Source organism: Exophiala spinifera (assembly GCF_000836115.1).
Source record: "Exophiala spinifera strain CBS 89968 unplaced genomic scaffold supercont1.9, whole genome shotgun sequence".
NCBI classification, from domain to species: domain Eukaryota; kingdom Fungi; phylum Ascomycota; class Eurotiomycetes; order Chaetothyriales; family Herpotrichiellaceae; genus Exophiala; species Exophiala spinifera.
The window spans coordinates 354,380-369,290 of NW_015622521.1; the positions used below are offsets into that span (position 1 = coordinate 354,380).

Genomic DNA, 14,911 nt, shown 5'->3' on the forward strand with positions numbered 1-14,911 from the left:
AGACAAGACTTTCACGATATGCACACCCAACCCTCGCCAATCATCCCATGATGGTGTGCTGACTAGCCTTTGGCCAGGCGAGATTGACACAAGGTGATTCGGTTGCTCTGCTCCTTCTCTTCGTCGAGGAGACCTTACTCTCCTGCTGTTTTGGGATGCGGAATCCCGGTGGTCCAGAAGGCCTTATCTCTCCGCAGTTAGATTTCGGCTCGACAGAGCACGAAAGCTCATCCCACTGCAGGGGAACTGTATCTGCACAAGCACCTCTTCGGCCATTGCTTAAATAGTGCCGCGCCGCCACAGAACGGGCAGATTTAAGATAACCTCGGACAAGACCAGACTGTGCGATCTTCATCCCTCCAGCTGGATAGCCTTCTCTATTGATCCATTGTCCGCCCGCGAAGATGGCGGTCCCCAGGTCTGGTTCCGTTACCATTGTTGACGAGGAGAAAGTCGGGGTTACCTCTGTGTTTGCCACTCGTGGAGAGCATGCTGTCGTGCACGAGGGAGCTGATCAAGATGAGTTGGTGTTGGGCGCTCTCGTAAGTGGCCCTGCCCCCTGGACAAGCCTTTGAGTCCTTTCATAACACCGAGCTGTCCTTCATGTCCAACGAACACGGATATCTGACAGCTTGCAGGGCTACAAGCAGGAGTTCAAAAGGTAGGCATATCATGGACAGTTCTGAGCGACAAGCGGACGCTTATCAGTCCACAGGGATTTCACCATCTGGGAGTCCTTTTCTGTGTCGTTCTCCGTCCTGGGCCTGGTTCCGTCCGTGGCCTCCACCATAGGATATAGCTTAGGCTATTCAGGAACCGGCGGTGCGGTCTGGGGATGGCTTGCAGCAGGTCTTTGTATCCAAGCCACGGCATTCAGCATGGCAGAGCTGTGCTCGAGTATGCCGACGGCGGGGGGGCTATATTACGCAGCGGCCGTCCTCGCACCCGAAGGCTGGGGACCGCTCGCATCCTGGTTTGTCGGATGGAGTAATTTCTGCGGGTTCGTCACGGGGCCCTGTAGCGTCAATTACGCTTTGGCTTCGATGTTGATTACCTGCGGAATGATCGCGAATCCCGAGTACGAACCCAAAACTTGGCATATCTATTTGGTGCTTCTGCTGCTGCTCTTCATCAACGGGATCATCACCATGCAGTCTACGTGGTTCCTTGGATGGGTGAACAAGATTGGCACCATCTGTAACATCATCGTCATCCTGGTCTTCGTCATCTGGTTCCCTGTTGGCTCGATCAACCATCCCAAGACCAACAACAGCCACGACGTCTGGACTCAGTTCGAGAATGGAACTGAATGGCCGATAGGCTGGTCAGTTATAATGGGGATGCTCACAGCTATCTGGACGATGTCTGGCTACGACGCCCCCTTCCATTTGTCGGAAGAATGCAGCAACGCCAACATCGCCGGGCCTCGTGCCATTGTCATGACGTCTCAACTGGGTTTGTACCTTGGCTGGGCAATCATCATGGTGATTGTTTATACTGTCAAGGACATTCCTGATGTGGTTGCCGGTCAGTATGGTCAGCCCTTTGGGAGTTTGTGCCTCCAAGTGCTGGGCAAGAACGCTGGGCTAGCCATGTTCTCGTTGAACATCATAGCTCAGTTCTTTGTTGGAACAGGGTGCACTTTGACAGCGACAAGAGTGGTTTTTGCTTATTCCAGGGATTCGGCGATCCTAGGCTCGCGATGGTGGAAGCAAGTTCATCCCAAGACCAAAACACCGGTCTATGCCACCTGGGGCGTTCTGGGAGTTTCCTCTCTTCTGGGACTCCTGATGTTCGCAAGCCCCGTGGCAATTGGAGCCGTTTTCAGTTTGGGCGCAATTGCCCAATACACGGCCTTTACTACTCCAGCTGCGTTGAAGCTGTTCTTTGACAATGGCCGATTCAAGCCAGGTACGTATTCGCACCCCTTGCCAGGTACAGAAGTACTTCGTATAGCATAGCTGCTGACGCGTTCATTGTTGTAAAGGACCCTGGAACCTGGGAAGATGGTCTAAAGTGTCGGGGACTATCGCAGTCTGCTGGTGGCTTCTGATTCTTCCGGCCATGTGCTTCCCTGCTGGAAAAGGAAAAGACCTTACTCCCTTGACGATGAACTGGACTTGTCTGATTTATGGCGGTTCCATGTTCCTTGCCTTGTCCTACTATGCCATTTCGGCGAGACACTGGTTCAAAGGTCCACGCGTCAACATCGACTTTACCCACGGAAGCACGGAGCTCTTGGAAGGCGAGGCACCGGCGGACAGTCCTGTAGCGACAGGCAATGGTATCAAGCAAGAGTAGTGATTGGATGAGGGGTGAGAATATACGTATGGCGTCCTAGTTAAGACCAATGAATAAGTCTAGCGGGCACAACCTGAAACACAAGTCGATGTTTGGCGTTGATGTGGCTCGTACGCCGATATCGACTAGGCGCGAGATGTTGCCCGTTGCAAAACGTCGATTAGCGCCCCCGCGTTGGAGAAGCACGGCTCGTAGAAGCATCGATAAGGCCGTGTCCTGCAAGCTATGAAGTAGAAGCCTTTGACGCGTCTTCGAACGAAGGAGTTTGGTCTTGGTCAGCCTAGCGAACCTTCATTCGGCAGGCAGGAGCCAATCACACTCGGCCGTGGCTTTGCTTTTTTCCGCTATTTTCCGGATAAGAACCACGTGACCGGTGGCTTATTCAATCCCCCCTCTCAAACACACCCTCAACCCGTGCGTCAATCACGACTCGTCTGAGGCATTACAAGGTATTTACGAGTATTCGACCTCCATCCTCTTCCCACGGGCTGTTTTTGCCCTCACTAGTCTCTCTAGTCGCTCAGAAGTCTCTCACGGTACGAATACACTTCTTGGCGCCGCATCATCACTATGGCCGTCCGCGCAATGACTTCGCACCCAGGAACGAGGAGTCAGTGCCTGTGATGGCGGGATCGGGATCTGTAAGCCAAGTCAAACATGCAACTACGAGGAAAATCCACACTTATTCTCCTTCCACACTTTGACCGGTAAGCATCTCCCCGATATCCCGATGCCTAGTGAACCTGGACTCATAAACTCCGGTCTAGAACAACGTCAACACGAGCATGCGCATGCATATCGATCGGCTGCCTTAACCTAGCAGAATTCTTTCGGCTTGTCTGTCTCCAACTTGCTAACGCGCTAGCAAATCATAGTAATTGCCATCGGGTTGAAATATTACCAACATCTAGTTGAGGCAATACCCAACGCTCAACCTCTCACGACCTCTGGCTACTCGGGAATACCACATAGTATGATCTGGAGACCGAACTCGGACATTGCTCCATTTTTGGCGACAGCACCCTAGCTACGCGATATCAACATTGTATCCATAGACCCGTTGCATCAACAAGATGCCTGAATCGTTGCTCTGGATCACAAAAACGCAAGGCTCCACAGTCTTATCACGAAGTTCCAAGACAGAGACCAAACAGATCCGCAAACATGTCCAGAGTCAGAGGGCACGAGCAGCTCAAGTGGCAGCGAAGGCTGCTGCCAGTCGCAAGGACAAGGAGTCGTCCCCAGAGCAAAAATCGACTGAAGTCCCGACGAAGAAAATACGTGGTCTTCGTCTTGACACCAATATAGAACCTGAGCAGTCAGAAACCGCCGAACAGCGACGCCGTGCTCTTCTGTCTGCCTCACTATCCCCCACCAGCCACTCTGGTCGAGTGCTCCAGGCCATAACCGCTTTCCCGGGTCTAGAGCCGCAAGAGCTCCGAAGCTTAGTTTTTTTCTGCCAGTTCACGGGCCCACAGTGGTCGGGCTGGAGAGATGCTGCTTTCTGGAACAAGCTGATCCTCCAGGCCTGTCACTTGGACCGGTCCATACTCCACGGGGTAGTCGCCCTAGGCGCCTTACACGAATCCTCCGAAGTTGATGGCGAGTCAGACGAAAGATCCAATCTGCAGCAATTGGCCCTTCACCAGAGCAGCAAAGCTTCGCGGATGGCTTTCGAGACGCCTGTCTCCGAAATCGCCACTCTGATCTCATGTATCATCTTTATCTGTCTACAGAATTTGCAAGATAGCTCTACTGCCTATCAATTGCTACGGTCAGGCCACAGTCTCGTCACAGATATCGGAGACCGTTTGCTATCGGGCGAACTGGTTCTTGCCGACAGCGAGAAGACAGTGTTGAATAATTTTATTCGACCTATCATCGAGCGACTTCGAATGAGGTTCTGCTGTATCGTTGATATGCCCTCTGCGCTCGCTCTCAGTGCCACTCTCAGACGGAATGAGTCCGAGTCTCTCCTACCTACACCTGAACTCCCATATCGCTTCGACAGTCTGCTCGAAGCGCGCAACAAGCTCGAAGAAATTGTCGATTGGGCACAGAAAAGCATTGATCCTGCTAACCGAGCATGTAAGAACAAATCCCAAACACAGTTATTCATATCAGGCTGGATTGCCGCCCTTGACGAGACTGGCATCACTGTTTCCGAACGCTACGACACGCTTGCGATCTCGAAGAAGCTCCTCAGAGCTTCTGCACTGGTTGCTTCCATTCTCTTTGACACACTCGCCACGCAGGAAGAATGCAGTTATGATGCGCATGTGGACAAATTCTCGCAAATCATTGACCTTTACAAGGACGCATTGACTGATCCATCCAAGACTCCGAAAAATGTTTCTTTTGGCATTGACTCTGGTGTGATAGACACTCTAGCCTTCGTGGCTGGAAGATGTCGTGATCCAATCATCCGCAGGTCAGCCATCGACCTGCTGACTCGGACGAACAGAACCGAGGGCGATCTTCAAGGAAGGACAGGGAGCACCATCCTTCAAACGTTGATTGAGCTTGAGGAAGGCGATCTACTCGTCACATCTGCCAGTGATGTCCCCGAAACCCAACGCTTACGTATATGGGAGGACCATCAATATTGGGAGACGGGCAAGATTGATATTTTCTTTGTGAAATCGCCGTATGATCCTGCTTTAGGCGCTGAGACCAAGCAGGTGAGGGCATATCTACCTATGAATTCCTTGAGGAAAGCCAAGGAGAAAGCACTTCCTGGCAGCCCTGTCGGATTGCCCAATGTGAAGTATGGTCGTGGTGTAGGAGCATTTCTAGAGGAGAGATCCCAGACTTACCACCAAATTACACTTTCGTCTTTTTTCATGCCTATGCCTAGGCTATGAAAGGCGAGTTTTGTCGTACATTCATCTTATCACTCGTCTCCGTGACCACCACAAAACAGCCGCTAAGCAATCGAAAGCCCTGTTGCTTCACACAATGTCTGGAGCGCACAAAGGCGGGAAAGAGTCCGGAGGATGAAGATCGGCTCCACGTACTCGATTCAGAGCGTGGCTACCGACTGCCTCTACTACCCCGCGATACGATGCAAATTGGGCCTGGAGAAAGATGCCGTGCTGAAACATGGCAAAGGCTTTACCAAGTCATTTGCTTAAAGGCCTGTGATTGTCGTCAAAGGCTCGACGAATTTACGGGCACCTCGGCACACTCGGTCTTTACTGAAAGTCGAGGTTGAAGGCATCCTGCATCAAATGCTCGCACGAAGTGTTTGGGAGAGTTTCGAAGTCTTGACTTCCAGGTACCGTCCAGGTGCAAGCGCAGCGTCATCAGCGAGAACTACAGTGCGGTGACAAGTCACAGTACCATTCATAGCAGTTTCTGCTTGAATGCAAGCATGAAACCAGTATTCCGGAAGCTCTCCTACGCCCTGCCGAAAGAGCACGTTTCCCCTCGGCAGACGCCTGTTTGGAGCCTTTGCGCTCGCTGCAGCCACAAAGTAGCTGCTTGGTGAATGCCTCCTGACATTGTGCATTCGCGTTCGACCAGCTCCCGAATTTTATCGTTAACGGTCTTTACGTCGTCGTCGATGGATAAGTTCGCCGTCTGCAGCTCCAGATCGTTTCTACGGCGAGTTGTAGCCTTTTTCCTGTTTCCTACAATGCCAATATTTCTTGTGCTCGGGATTCGCATGAGCGTCAACTCGACGTCGAAGCCGACTTCGTCGGCAAGGGCAACCACTTTGCGCGTCAGACACGCATACATGGACTTGTCGTCGCTGTGAGCCGCTTCCTTTGCCTTGGCTTCACGGAGAGCCTTCAGGTCTCCCGAGGCAGGTTGCTCTTCTTTGTCGTTGACGCTGGTTGTATGTGGATGTGATCGGCTGACATCCTTGGGCGAATAGCGATGCTTGGCACCGCTCAGGGCGTGCGAACAACAGGGAATGGAGAGAAATGGTAATGGACTTTCCGGGCACGAGAGCGCGGCGAGGATCGGAGTCCATGGCGTGAGTTCGTCGGCGTGGTTCGAGATGATGAACGTTCCTGGCTTGAACAGACCGTCGTGAACGTTGATGTTGGCATGTAGATTATCGATAGCACTCGTGGCGTCCAGGAACGGTTTCGGCACGCAGATCATTTCGTACAGATGGCCAGTCATTTCCAGGGCATCCCAGGACTTGCGTCGGCGAGCGTCGAAGCCGTGGCCGCTGTAACCCTCCTTGATGAGGATGTAGGTGAGCACGCCGTTGCCGCAGGCTATGTCGACGAATCCGGGGAATGCGTCGGGCGCGTACATCTGCTTCCAGAGCTCGATAACGAATGCCGCGATGGACAAGTCCTCAAAAACGTGCTTTGAAGGCTCCGTCTTTTCAACCCATCGCGCTATGAGGTCCGAGCCATACTGCTGCTTCAAGCGAGTGTACGTGTCTTGGACGATGTGTTGCGGGAGAATCGTGTCTTTGAGCGCCGACGGTGCGGTGGAGAGATTGACTGCAGGTGTATGTCTGTTCTGACGATCGTCGCCGTCGTGCTTTGGCTTGAGTTTGGGGTTGTTCTTTGCTAGTCTGACGAAGGTCGTGAGGAGCGAAATCATCGTGCGATGGAGTCTAGTGGGCGGTGTGTCGTCCGAGTGAGCAAATGGGAAATAGTGCACGGAGAGGGTGGTCGCGTCGGTCGTTTGCTCGAACACGTACGCCAACGATTTGACCGAAGGATGATACCAAGGCATGTCGGCCTCGCTGTCGACGTCCGGCGCGTATATCACCACGTGGCCGCCGTCGACATTTGCCGTCTTGGACAGCTCATATACATAGCACCACTGCCCCAGCGGGCGGTCAAGTCGAGGTTTGCGAGGGATAAGTCTCCTGTATATCTGTCTCACGAGAGTTGCACCTTTGAGTCCCGGGGCCTTGTCCCGTCCGTCGCCGTCCTGGCAAACTGAATCGCTCTGTCCTCCGCCGTTGTTTTCCGCCAGGTACCGGCATCGTTTCTCCTTTTCTGAGGTCGTCTGCAAGATCTTCGCGCTGTCGTACAAGATGTCTGCCCGGAAAAGGTGGGTCGAGTTGAGGTTCGGATTTTCCAGGAGGACATCCGTGACTTCTGAGAACGTCTCTCCCGTCAGCCACGGACACTCTTGTCGAAAGTCGTCATGAGTCTTCCATGCCTCAGAGGTGGACTGGAGGCTCGGACTCATGTCTACCTAGGGTAGTCAGTGAACCTCAGGACATGGGTCTTACGTAGTCGATGAACAATGTGAGAACTACTCATGTGGAAGTGTGCTAGTGAAGGCCGGGATGGAAAATGTTTGATCCGCTATCTGAAGCCCTGTAGACAAGCTGCAATGTTGTTTAGGCAGGTCGGCCGGGTGAGTCTAAATACAGAACTCTCAATTGTCGACACAAAACATTTTCCAATCCAAAGTCTTATTATCAGTGGCATCGTTCTTTTCCTTGATCGTCTGAGCAGGGTGATTCCAAGCCTTTGTCTGGTACGTAACAAGCCGCATCAGAAGTCACCGCCCTCCTGAGCTTGTGAGAGCGACTTGCCGTCTGTTCCTGAACACAATGAGACAACAACTCTCAAATGTCCATCAGGTGCTCCTCCATTCTGGGAAGCTCCCTTGATTGTGTCAGTCTCCGTTCCCCGATCCTCACTCACTGTCAGATGCGGAAGCAGCGACAGCGGGAGTGATCTGAGGTTCGTCTGCTGTGTCATCTCCACCGTCTGAGCTGCTGGCACTCTCAGTATCTGTCTCCTTGGGAGCCTCTTTGGCAGCCCTCCAGGCCTTTAGCTCCTGATATCCCTCCCACAAGATGTCGGTGTCGTCTTGTTGGGGTTTCAAGTCTTCAACATTGACACCTTGTTGCTCAGCTTTCTCTTTGATGGATTGAACAAGCATTGTGACCTCCTGTAATACCAGCTCGGTCTCCTCGTCGGAGTATTTTTCATCCAGCATTGCGGCTAGGTCGAGGGCTTCAGTGGAGTATTGGACCTGATCGACGATCGACTCCGAGGCATTCGCAAGAGAGAAGTTGACCGAGGCGCGCAAGAGCAGTCCTAGGTCAACACGGCCCAGCAGGTCGAGCTAAAGGAGAAACGATGAGCGTGGCAAAAATAAACACCGCTCATGAGATGGCTGAGACTTACCATCAGTTCCTTGCCATCCTCAATGCCTCCTCCCCCCTCTTCATGAAGAAGCACCTTTGCTTCTTCATACCACGTCCAGTAGTGCTTCTGCACCCAATCCATGGCCGGCGACATTTTTCGATAGAGCGACAGATGAAGGTATCAAGGACAACGCCCCTTTGATGGAAATTAATTTAGGTTCGTGGTTTTGTGGGAAGCAAAGTCTGAAGTCAACGGGACGCGCGGTAGGGCGAAGGCCACGAGAGCGGTAAGTGCCTGTTAATGACACCGGTAAGAGTGGAGGCAACTCAAGAACACGGGATGAGGTTTCTTAAGGCATTGCTCGTAAAGCGTGGCGGCAAGCGAATCACAAAGTTCTAACAAAAGTCCGCCTTTCCACTGCTTGATTCTGAGCACAATTTTGTTTGCCTTTTTACTTGAGCCATGCCTCTTCGTTGAAACCCCAGTCCATCGCCGACTTCACTCTGGCTGGATACTCACGCGGAGCAGTATCTCGTATTGCAGCTACAGATATACATTCGAACAACCATTCTGCCATGGCGACTTTGAGTATTGAGAGACCCGAGTGCTTTACCAGCGAAGGGAGCTAGCTATGCATGTGCTTTACAGCAATTGGACATATACCGGACTTTAGCTGCGACCCATTGAAGAGGCGGTTCAGCTCCATGCACATTTCCTGGTTGCGGCATCATCCTCAATTCGCAAGTCGACCTCGATCAACACAAACTCATTGCACATAGGCAGTGGCTCAAACCATACAGCCGTGCTGAACGAAAGAAACTAGTCCGTGCGCGATTGGGCGTTCTCTCCAATAGCAAAAAACCTCGAATTCATGAAGAGAATGGTCATGACTATGTCGTATTGACTCGAAAGTTGTCTCGACTCTTTGCGTCCTCCTAGTGCATGCAGAATCACATCGGGCCAGTCTGGGTGCGCCGACTGTGAATATACAACACCAACAAGCATTCGTTGGCACAAGACACTCTCTTATGCCGCCTTGCCTCTCACGGCGGAACTAGCTTACGAGCAGCTGGTACAACCCAAGACACACCTCTTAGTGGGAAATACGATATCGACTATTACGAAACAAGTTTTAACCGTCACAAACAACTTATCATTATTGTCGCCCTCACTGTCAGCATCACCGTCGTTAATCGCCGCGCAATGTGAGGGAGCCAGGAAGAGATCAAGAAGGACACCCAAATATATATCGAGACGAGGGTTGAGAAGAAGGATCAAGAAGCCAATATGAAGCTCAACAAGAAGCTCAGAAACTCGCTACCTTAGCTCAGAGCGTAATGTTCACGTTAATATCGAAGATGGAAAACAATAAGACTTTTTTTTTTAATGACAATCTCCTTTTCTAGACGTTACGATGAGTCCACGGCCTGTGAAATTGCTTCCGGCCACCGATTTTGAGCCGTCCACTCTTGCAAAGAGGCTTCCTGGCCTCGAAACCCCGCCAACATATTAGTTGTATCTCGTAATCCTTTAGCGAACCAGCTTCCTCCATTTTTACAGCCCATTTCTTCGAAACAAGTTTGTTCGCCGACAAAGCCGGAGTCTTGAGGCCATAGACGTCATGACCCATATGCGACGTCGTTTAAGACTGGCCGTAACTAGCTTGTCATGCTGGGCGGTGTGATTCTCCTCGTCTGTAGTATGTGTTGCTTTTCCAGTTGTTCCGAGGCATTGAATGCCATTGAAAACCCTGGAGGTCAGGTCAAGTTCCAACGCTTGCCACGACTCCTTCTCGGCTGTTTTCAGGCATTGATCGTACAGCACAAAATCCTCAATGTCCTTCGGGGTCGAGTTCGGCATCTGATGGACTTCACTTTGGGGGTGTGAGAAGATCCTGACAAGGTCTTCAGTCAAGTCATGCCCGGGAAACGCACCAGGAAGTCGGCGGACGATGTCATTGGCAATACTGTGCTTTGAAGTGAGAATCATAATAGTGAAGTTTGTGTTGCTGTACAGGCTTCGTACAAGGGAGGTGATAACTTCTGTTTTTCCTGTGCCAGCAGGCCCTTCGATACAAGGAAATCGTAGACCTTCTTGATGGCGTCCCGCTGGGCCGTCGTCAAGCGTTGAAATTCTGGGCCCAAGTCGACCTCTTTTGCTAGCAAGCGATGTCGTTCATTGTTGTCATCTCCTAGCAGAATGCTGCGAATGGGAAACGTCGTCGGGTTCACTGTCGTGGATGATTTGGCTCCCAGAACATGTTCCAGCTCCTTCTGAGCGGCAGCATCGAAATCATTCTCAAGACGTCTGGTTACAGATTCGGCCGCGGTTGATGTCACGTCCTCTGTGGGTAGGTTGATGGTGCATTTAAAGTGAGTACGGCCATTCCATTGGTCAAAGTCGGAATGGGGAATGGCATGCTCAAGTATTGCCATTGCCGGCTCTCCAGTCTCTGGTGGTCGGTAAATAGTTGCCCCCCAATCTCCGTGTTCACGCGTGTGTGGAGACTTCAGGTGCTCCAGAGCATTTGCGGCACTGAAGAAGTCATCGTTGCTGATCCTGATCACTAGTCCTGGGCATAGGACCGTGCCTAAGTCACCTTCTGTGTCGTCTGTGTCAAAATGAATCCATAACTGTATCTTGGTGTCGTGCCATATGCCAGTCTGAATATCGCTGCCCTGGAAACTTTGAACCTTGGCAAGTTGGGCGTCTCTTTGTGCTCTGGCGAAAAGTATGTGAGCTCAACCAGTAGGCAAGCCACTTCAGCTTCACATTCACTATCAGAGTCAGCGATCGGAGCTAGCACAGCCAATAGAATTCTTCGACGTACAGCTTCCAAGAAAACCATTGGTGTTCCTCTGGCGTGGTCAGTTGGCCACCTCCATGCATCCTTATCTTTTCTGCCATCCAACGATAGTCAATGCCATTTGCTCTCCACTCATTGATGTCGTCGGCGTATGCTGTATAGCCCCCAGCTTCAAGGCGTTTGACTAGGCGATCAACTGTCAATCCACTTGACAGGATATTTAATCGACGCAGCCACTTGGCTGGGTAAAGAAACCCCTTTGTTTTTGTGCCCTCTTCCGGTTTCTTGTTCCGCGGATCGACTCGCAATTTAATGGTGCACACTTGGTATGGTTGAGGAATAGTGGCTATCAGATGATTAGCAGAAAGTCGATAGGGTTGGTGGGAGGTTCTTACCAACAGCAATTTTGTCTTGTCAAGACGGAATGAATGAGCCTTCAGTCCTTCTGATAACAGCCAATTCGTACGTCAGAGGGAAAGCTCTTCGAACCGCTGCGAAGCTCTGGTTCGCTGTCGGGAAGTGTCCACGTTCCACGTAGGTGTGAGTGCTTTCAGCATTCGAAAGCGAAAAGACTCCACCTTCCACACCATGTGTCCCTCATAGGAAATCAACGGACGGACAGCTACAGATAAGGCCAGTCAGCATAAGGCTGTCGATGCTTTGGGCACACATACCAGGCCAGATGCCGACAGTCTTGAGGCGACAGTTGATATATATATATATATATCGTTGGGTTGATCGAAGGTATGAGGATCTCGGAAGGGAGAGGGCGGGAGAGAGAGGAGCTTAAGTACTTTCCTGATGATAAGGAATTCAATCAGAGAGGAGGGACAGTCACTCTACTACGAGTCATCGACGCAGAGACCAACGAAGTGTCTTGCTGGCAGCCTGATGATTAACGCATACGAAGGTGAATCCAAGACCGGGACCAAAGGCAGGCCGAGACACTGGTGACGCGCCAGGCAGAACAAGAGAAGAACAACCGAGGATGTCAATGGGCATTGTTACTCACACAGCTGCTGTGAATTTCTCGGTGCCATTGTGTCCTTTCTGCACCCTTTGTATGCAGCTGGACTGTGAATCGCCAATTGAATCTCGGCTGTAAACCAGAGTCACAAGCCGGCGCAGGCTGAAAACAGCAAACATCATTCGGATCATATGGGCATCTCGTCATACTATTAACTTCGTATCTACAATTCATGCACGGAACAACTACGGACTATCACTTCTCGATAAACTTCTACTAACAGGACGACTCGTTCCATCGTCTTCCACATTCGGCAGTGCGACATTAAACACGCCCTCGGCCCACTCAGAGAAGGCGTCAATATCCCAAACCGCGCTTTCTGGCCCCTTGCCATTTCTCGAGATCGGGCCAGCACCATTCATCTTCCCAAGACTGCCGAGACGACTGACATAGCCGTCAAAGAATGTTTCATAAGTTTGCACGACTTGATCTTCCACCGCGGCCACGAGCGTCTCTCGCGTCCGCATGTCATCGAGGTACTGCTCTAACTTGGCTCTGAGGACGGGGATTTCCTTCTCCACGCGCTTCCTGGTTGACGAGACTGCGTTCTCGAGCGTATTGTTCTTGGTGCTGACTTTGTTGAGGTCTCGTGGCAAATCCACCGTCATGTCGCTGGCAAATCCCGCAGTAAAGTCGTTGATCACCGTCCTCAACATCCCGTCCAATTCCACCTTGGCGTCAAGCATGTTCTCGACGACGCGCGGAAGCAACGCACCACTACCGAAAAGGCGCAGCCAGCTTCGCGGGTTGAACAGCCCGCCCCGCTCACGCAGTTCGTAAAAGGTGCTCGCCACACCAGAAAAGTCGAAACTCACATCTGGCGTGACATATTCAATGTCGAAGGCGACAATTTGCGACTTGAGAAGTAGCAAATGGCGGAGGAGAAAGAGGTGACCATCGGCGGGACTGGACTTGGAGCGGATCTGGACAGATGCCGAGTGTAGTGAGACAGTGGTCTGGTGGACTATCTGGTGAGCCAGGTCGTCAAAGACCGATGAGTTGACCAATTTGTAGATTCGGTGCAGCAGACGGACCGCTTTCGACAGAGTCGGATAGCAATTTCGCAGTTCGTCGCGACGAAATGCAAGCGCCCAGGAGAAGGCCCCTTCCTCGCCCGAGTCCTCGTCAACGATTTCTGGCGATTTGAGCAAGGGCGTTCTAGGTTCGCGGGATTTTCGGCTGCCTGATAAAGGAGTCGTGGGTATTGGAGGAGGGGACCGACGACGAGGATAGTCCAGGTCTTCAGGTTGGGGTTTGAAGAGTTCAATTTCGTCGCGGAGAAGTGCCTGAGCCCGGAACACAAGGCGGGTCTGTGCATCCTCGAGCGCCGGTTGAATGAGAATCGAAAAGTCGAGTTCATTGGGGTCTGCGGGGCCATCCTCTTCCTCGTCATGCAAGTAACGCGTCTGCAGAAGCGTCACGAGCGAGCATAGCTTCGAAAGTTTGTTTTCATGAATGATTCGTGGTCGGAGGTGGTCATGCAATGGCTCACAAAGGGACTCGAGAAAGTCGTATAGTCCCCGATAACCGTGGAACCACTCGGACCACAGCTCGAACTCGTCAAGACATACCCCACGAATGTAGCTTATGCTTGCCCGAGCGAACTGTACCAGGTCTCTTGAGCTCGGTGCTTGCCCGATTTCCGTAAGTCGTTTTCGCACGAGAGGTATCATCAGCCGTGCTCGGCAGGTGGCAAAGCTCGAATGTAGTTCGTTCATCAGACTCTGATATTCTCCTTCTGTACCAGGTTCTGCATCTGCCGGCGGAACAGCTCGCTTTTGAATTTGCAGCCCCAACTCTTTCATTTCTGCCGAACCGACACGGAACTTAGTATACAGCAATGCAGACATGGTGGTGTCGTTGAGCTGTTTCGCCGCAATTCTTCCTGCAACTTCTGTGCTAATTTCGCGGACTCCAGCCATGAACGTGTTCCGCACCAGCGTGAGTGCTCTAGTAAGAAGGAGTCTGTACCGGGACCTATACGTTTCGGCTTCCTTGTGGCCGGGATGAGTCTGCATGTAATCGATGCACTCATCAAGCGTGATCAACATGTCTGAAAAGTCCTTGCTTCTGACGAAAGCACCCGCGCCAGGAGCATTAAGGCGCCGTGTGATCTTCTCCAGGGGCTCATAGTAACGCAGGTTGTCTGCAATCTCTTGTGCAATCGTGTCATTCCTGCGCTGTTCCTCGAGAATATTCGCTGATTGCTTCTGGAAGGCCTTGGTCTGCGTGTCAATTGCCTTGAAAGATGCCGAAATCTCGGACAGCTCGTCGAGTGTCGCGGCCGTGTCGGCGAGAAGGGTGTCGAGATGACTCCGTGCTGCGTCCAGCTGATCGAGATATTGTCTGGTTATTACTTAGTGATGAACATACAACAATGAATCGCAATCAACGTACTGATACTCATCGAGACTGGCGTCTAAGAGCAAGTCATCTATGTCCCCGGCCAATCTGAACAGGTCGAGATCCGTGTCTGCATCTCGAAGTTGTGCTAGCGTGGCATCTTCGTTGTCCGCAACATTGTCTGCGGTGGACATGGTTTTACGACAGACTGGCTCTGTCTTAGGCTATTCGAAAGCTCATGAGAAAACCCACAAGCACCTTCTCGTTGCCATCCAGCTTCATACAGCCTGCATGCTCGGTGGACATTGAACTGGCGCGAATGGTGGGCATCAAATGTCAAATTACTGATTG

General features: G+C 51.7%; 6 protein-coding genes across 6 annotated transcripts; 2 read left to right on the plus strand and 4 right to left on the minus strand.

Annotated features, from left to right (window-relative positions):
* Positions 1–404: 404 nt before the first annotated feature.
* PV08_11162 (uncharacterized protein) lies at positions 405–2,301 on the plus strand (the record flags this gene model as incomplete). Its single annotated transcript, XM_016385473.1, has 4 exons — positions 405–542; positions 639–661; positions 716–1,911; positions 1,988–2,301. The coding sequence occupies 4 exons, from the start codon at positions 405–407 to the stop codon at positions 2,299–2,301; spliced, it is 1,671 nt and encodes a 556-aa protein (XP_016230417.1).
* A 1,073-nt stretch (positions 2,302–3,374) lies between these two features.
* On the plus strand, positions 3,375–5,165 carry PV08_11163 (uncharacterized protein; the record flags this gene model as incomplete). Its single annotated transcript, XM_016385474.1, has 1 exon — positions 3,375–5,165. One exon carries the CDS (start codon positions 3,375–3,377, stop codon positions 5,163–5,165), a length of 1,791 nt encoding a protein of 596 aa, XP_016230418.1.
* A 535-nt stretch (positions 5,166–5,700) lies between these two features.
* PV08_11164 (uncharacterized protein) lies at positions 5,701–7,470 on the minus strand (the record flags this gene model as incomplete). Its single annotated transcript, XM_016385475.1, has 1 exon — positions 5,701–7,470. One exon carries the CDS (start codon positions 7,468–7,470, stop codon positions 5,701–5,703), a length of 1,770 nt encoding a protein of 589 aa, XP_016230419.1.
* A 456-nt stretch (positions 7,471–7,926) lies between these two features.
* PV08_11165 (uncharacterized protein) lies at positions 7,927–8,537 on the minus strand (the record flags this gene model as incomplete). The annotated part of the gene is made up of 2 exons (XM_016385476.1): positions 7,927–8,361; positions 8,424–8,537. The coding sequence occupies 2 exons, from the start codon at positions 8,535–8,537 to the stop codon at positions 7,927–7,929; spliced, it is 549 nt and encodes a 182-aa protein (XP_016230420.1).
* Positions 8,538–9,938: 1,401 nt separating this feature from the next.
* PV08_11166 (uncharacterized protein) lies at positions 9,939–11,291 on the minus strand (the record flags this gene model as incomplete). Its single annotated transcript, XM_016385477.1, has 3 exons — positions 9,939–10,350; positions 10,410–11,105; positions 11,215–11,291. 3 exons carry the CDS (start codon positions 11,289–11,291, stop codon positions 9,939–9,941), a joined length of 1,185 nt encoding a protein of 394 aa, XP_016230421.1.
* Positions 11,292–12,402: 1,111 nt separating this feature from the next.
* PV08_11167 (uncharacterized protein) lies at positions 12,403–14,754 on the minus strand (the record flags this gene model as incomplete). Its single annotated transcript, XM_016385478.1, has 2 exons — positions 12,403–14,563; positions 14,615–14,754. The coding sequence occupies 2 exons, from the start codon at positions 14,752–14,754 to the stop codon at positions 12,403–12,405; spliced, it is 2,301 nt and encodes a 766-aa protein (XP_016230422.1).
* Between the last annotated feature and the right edge of the window lie 157 nt (positions 14,755–14,911).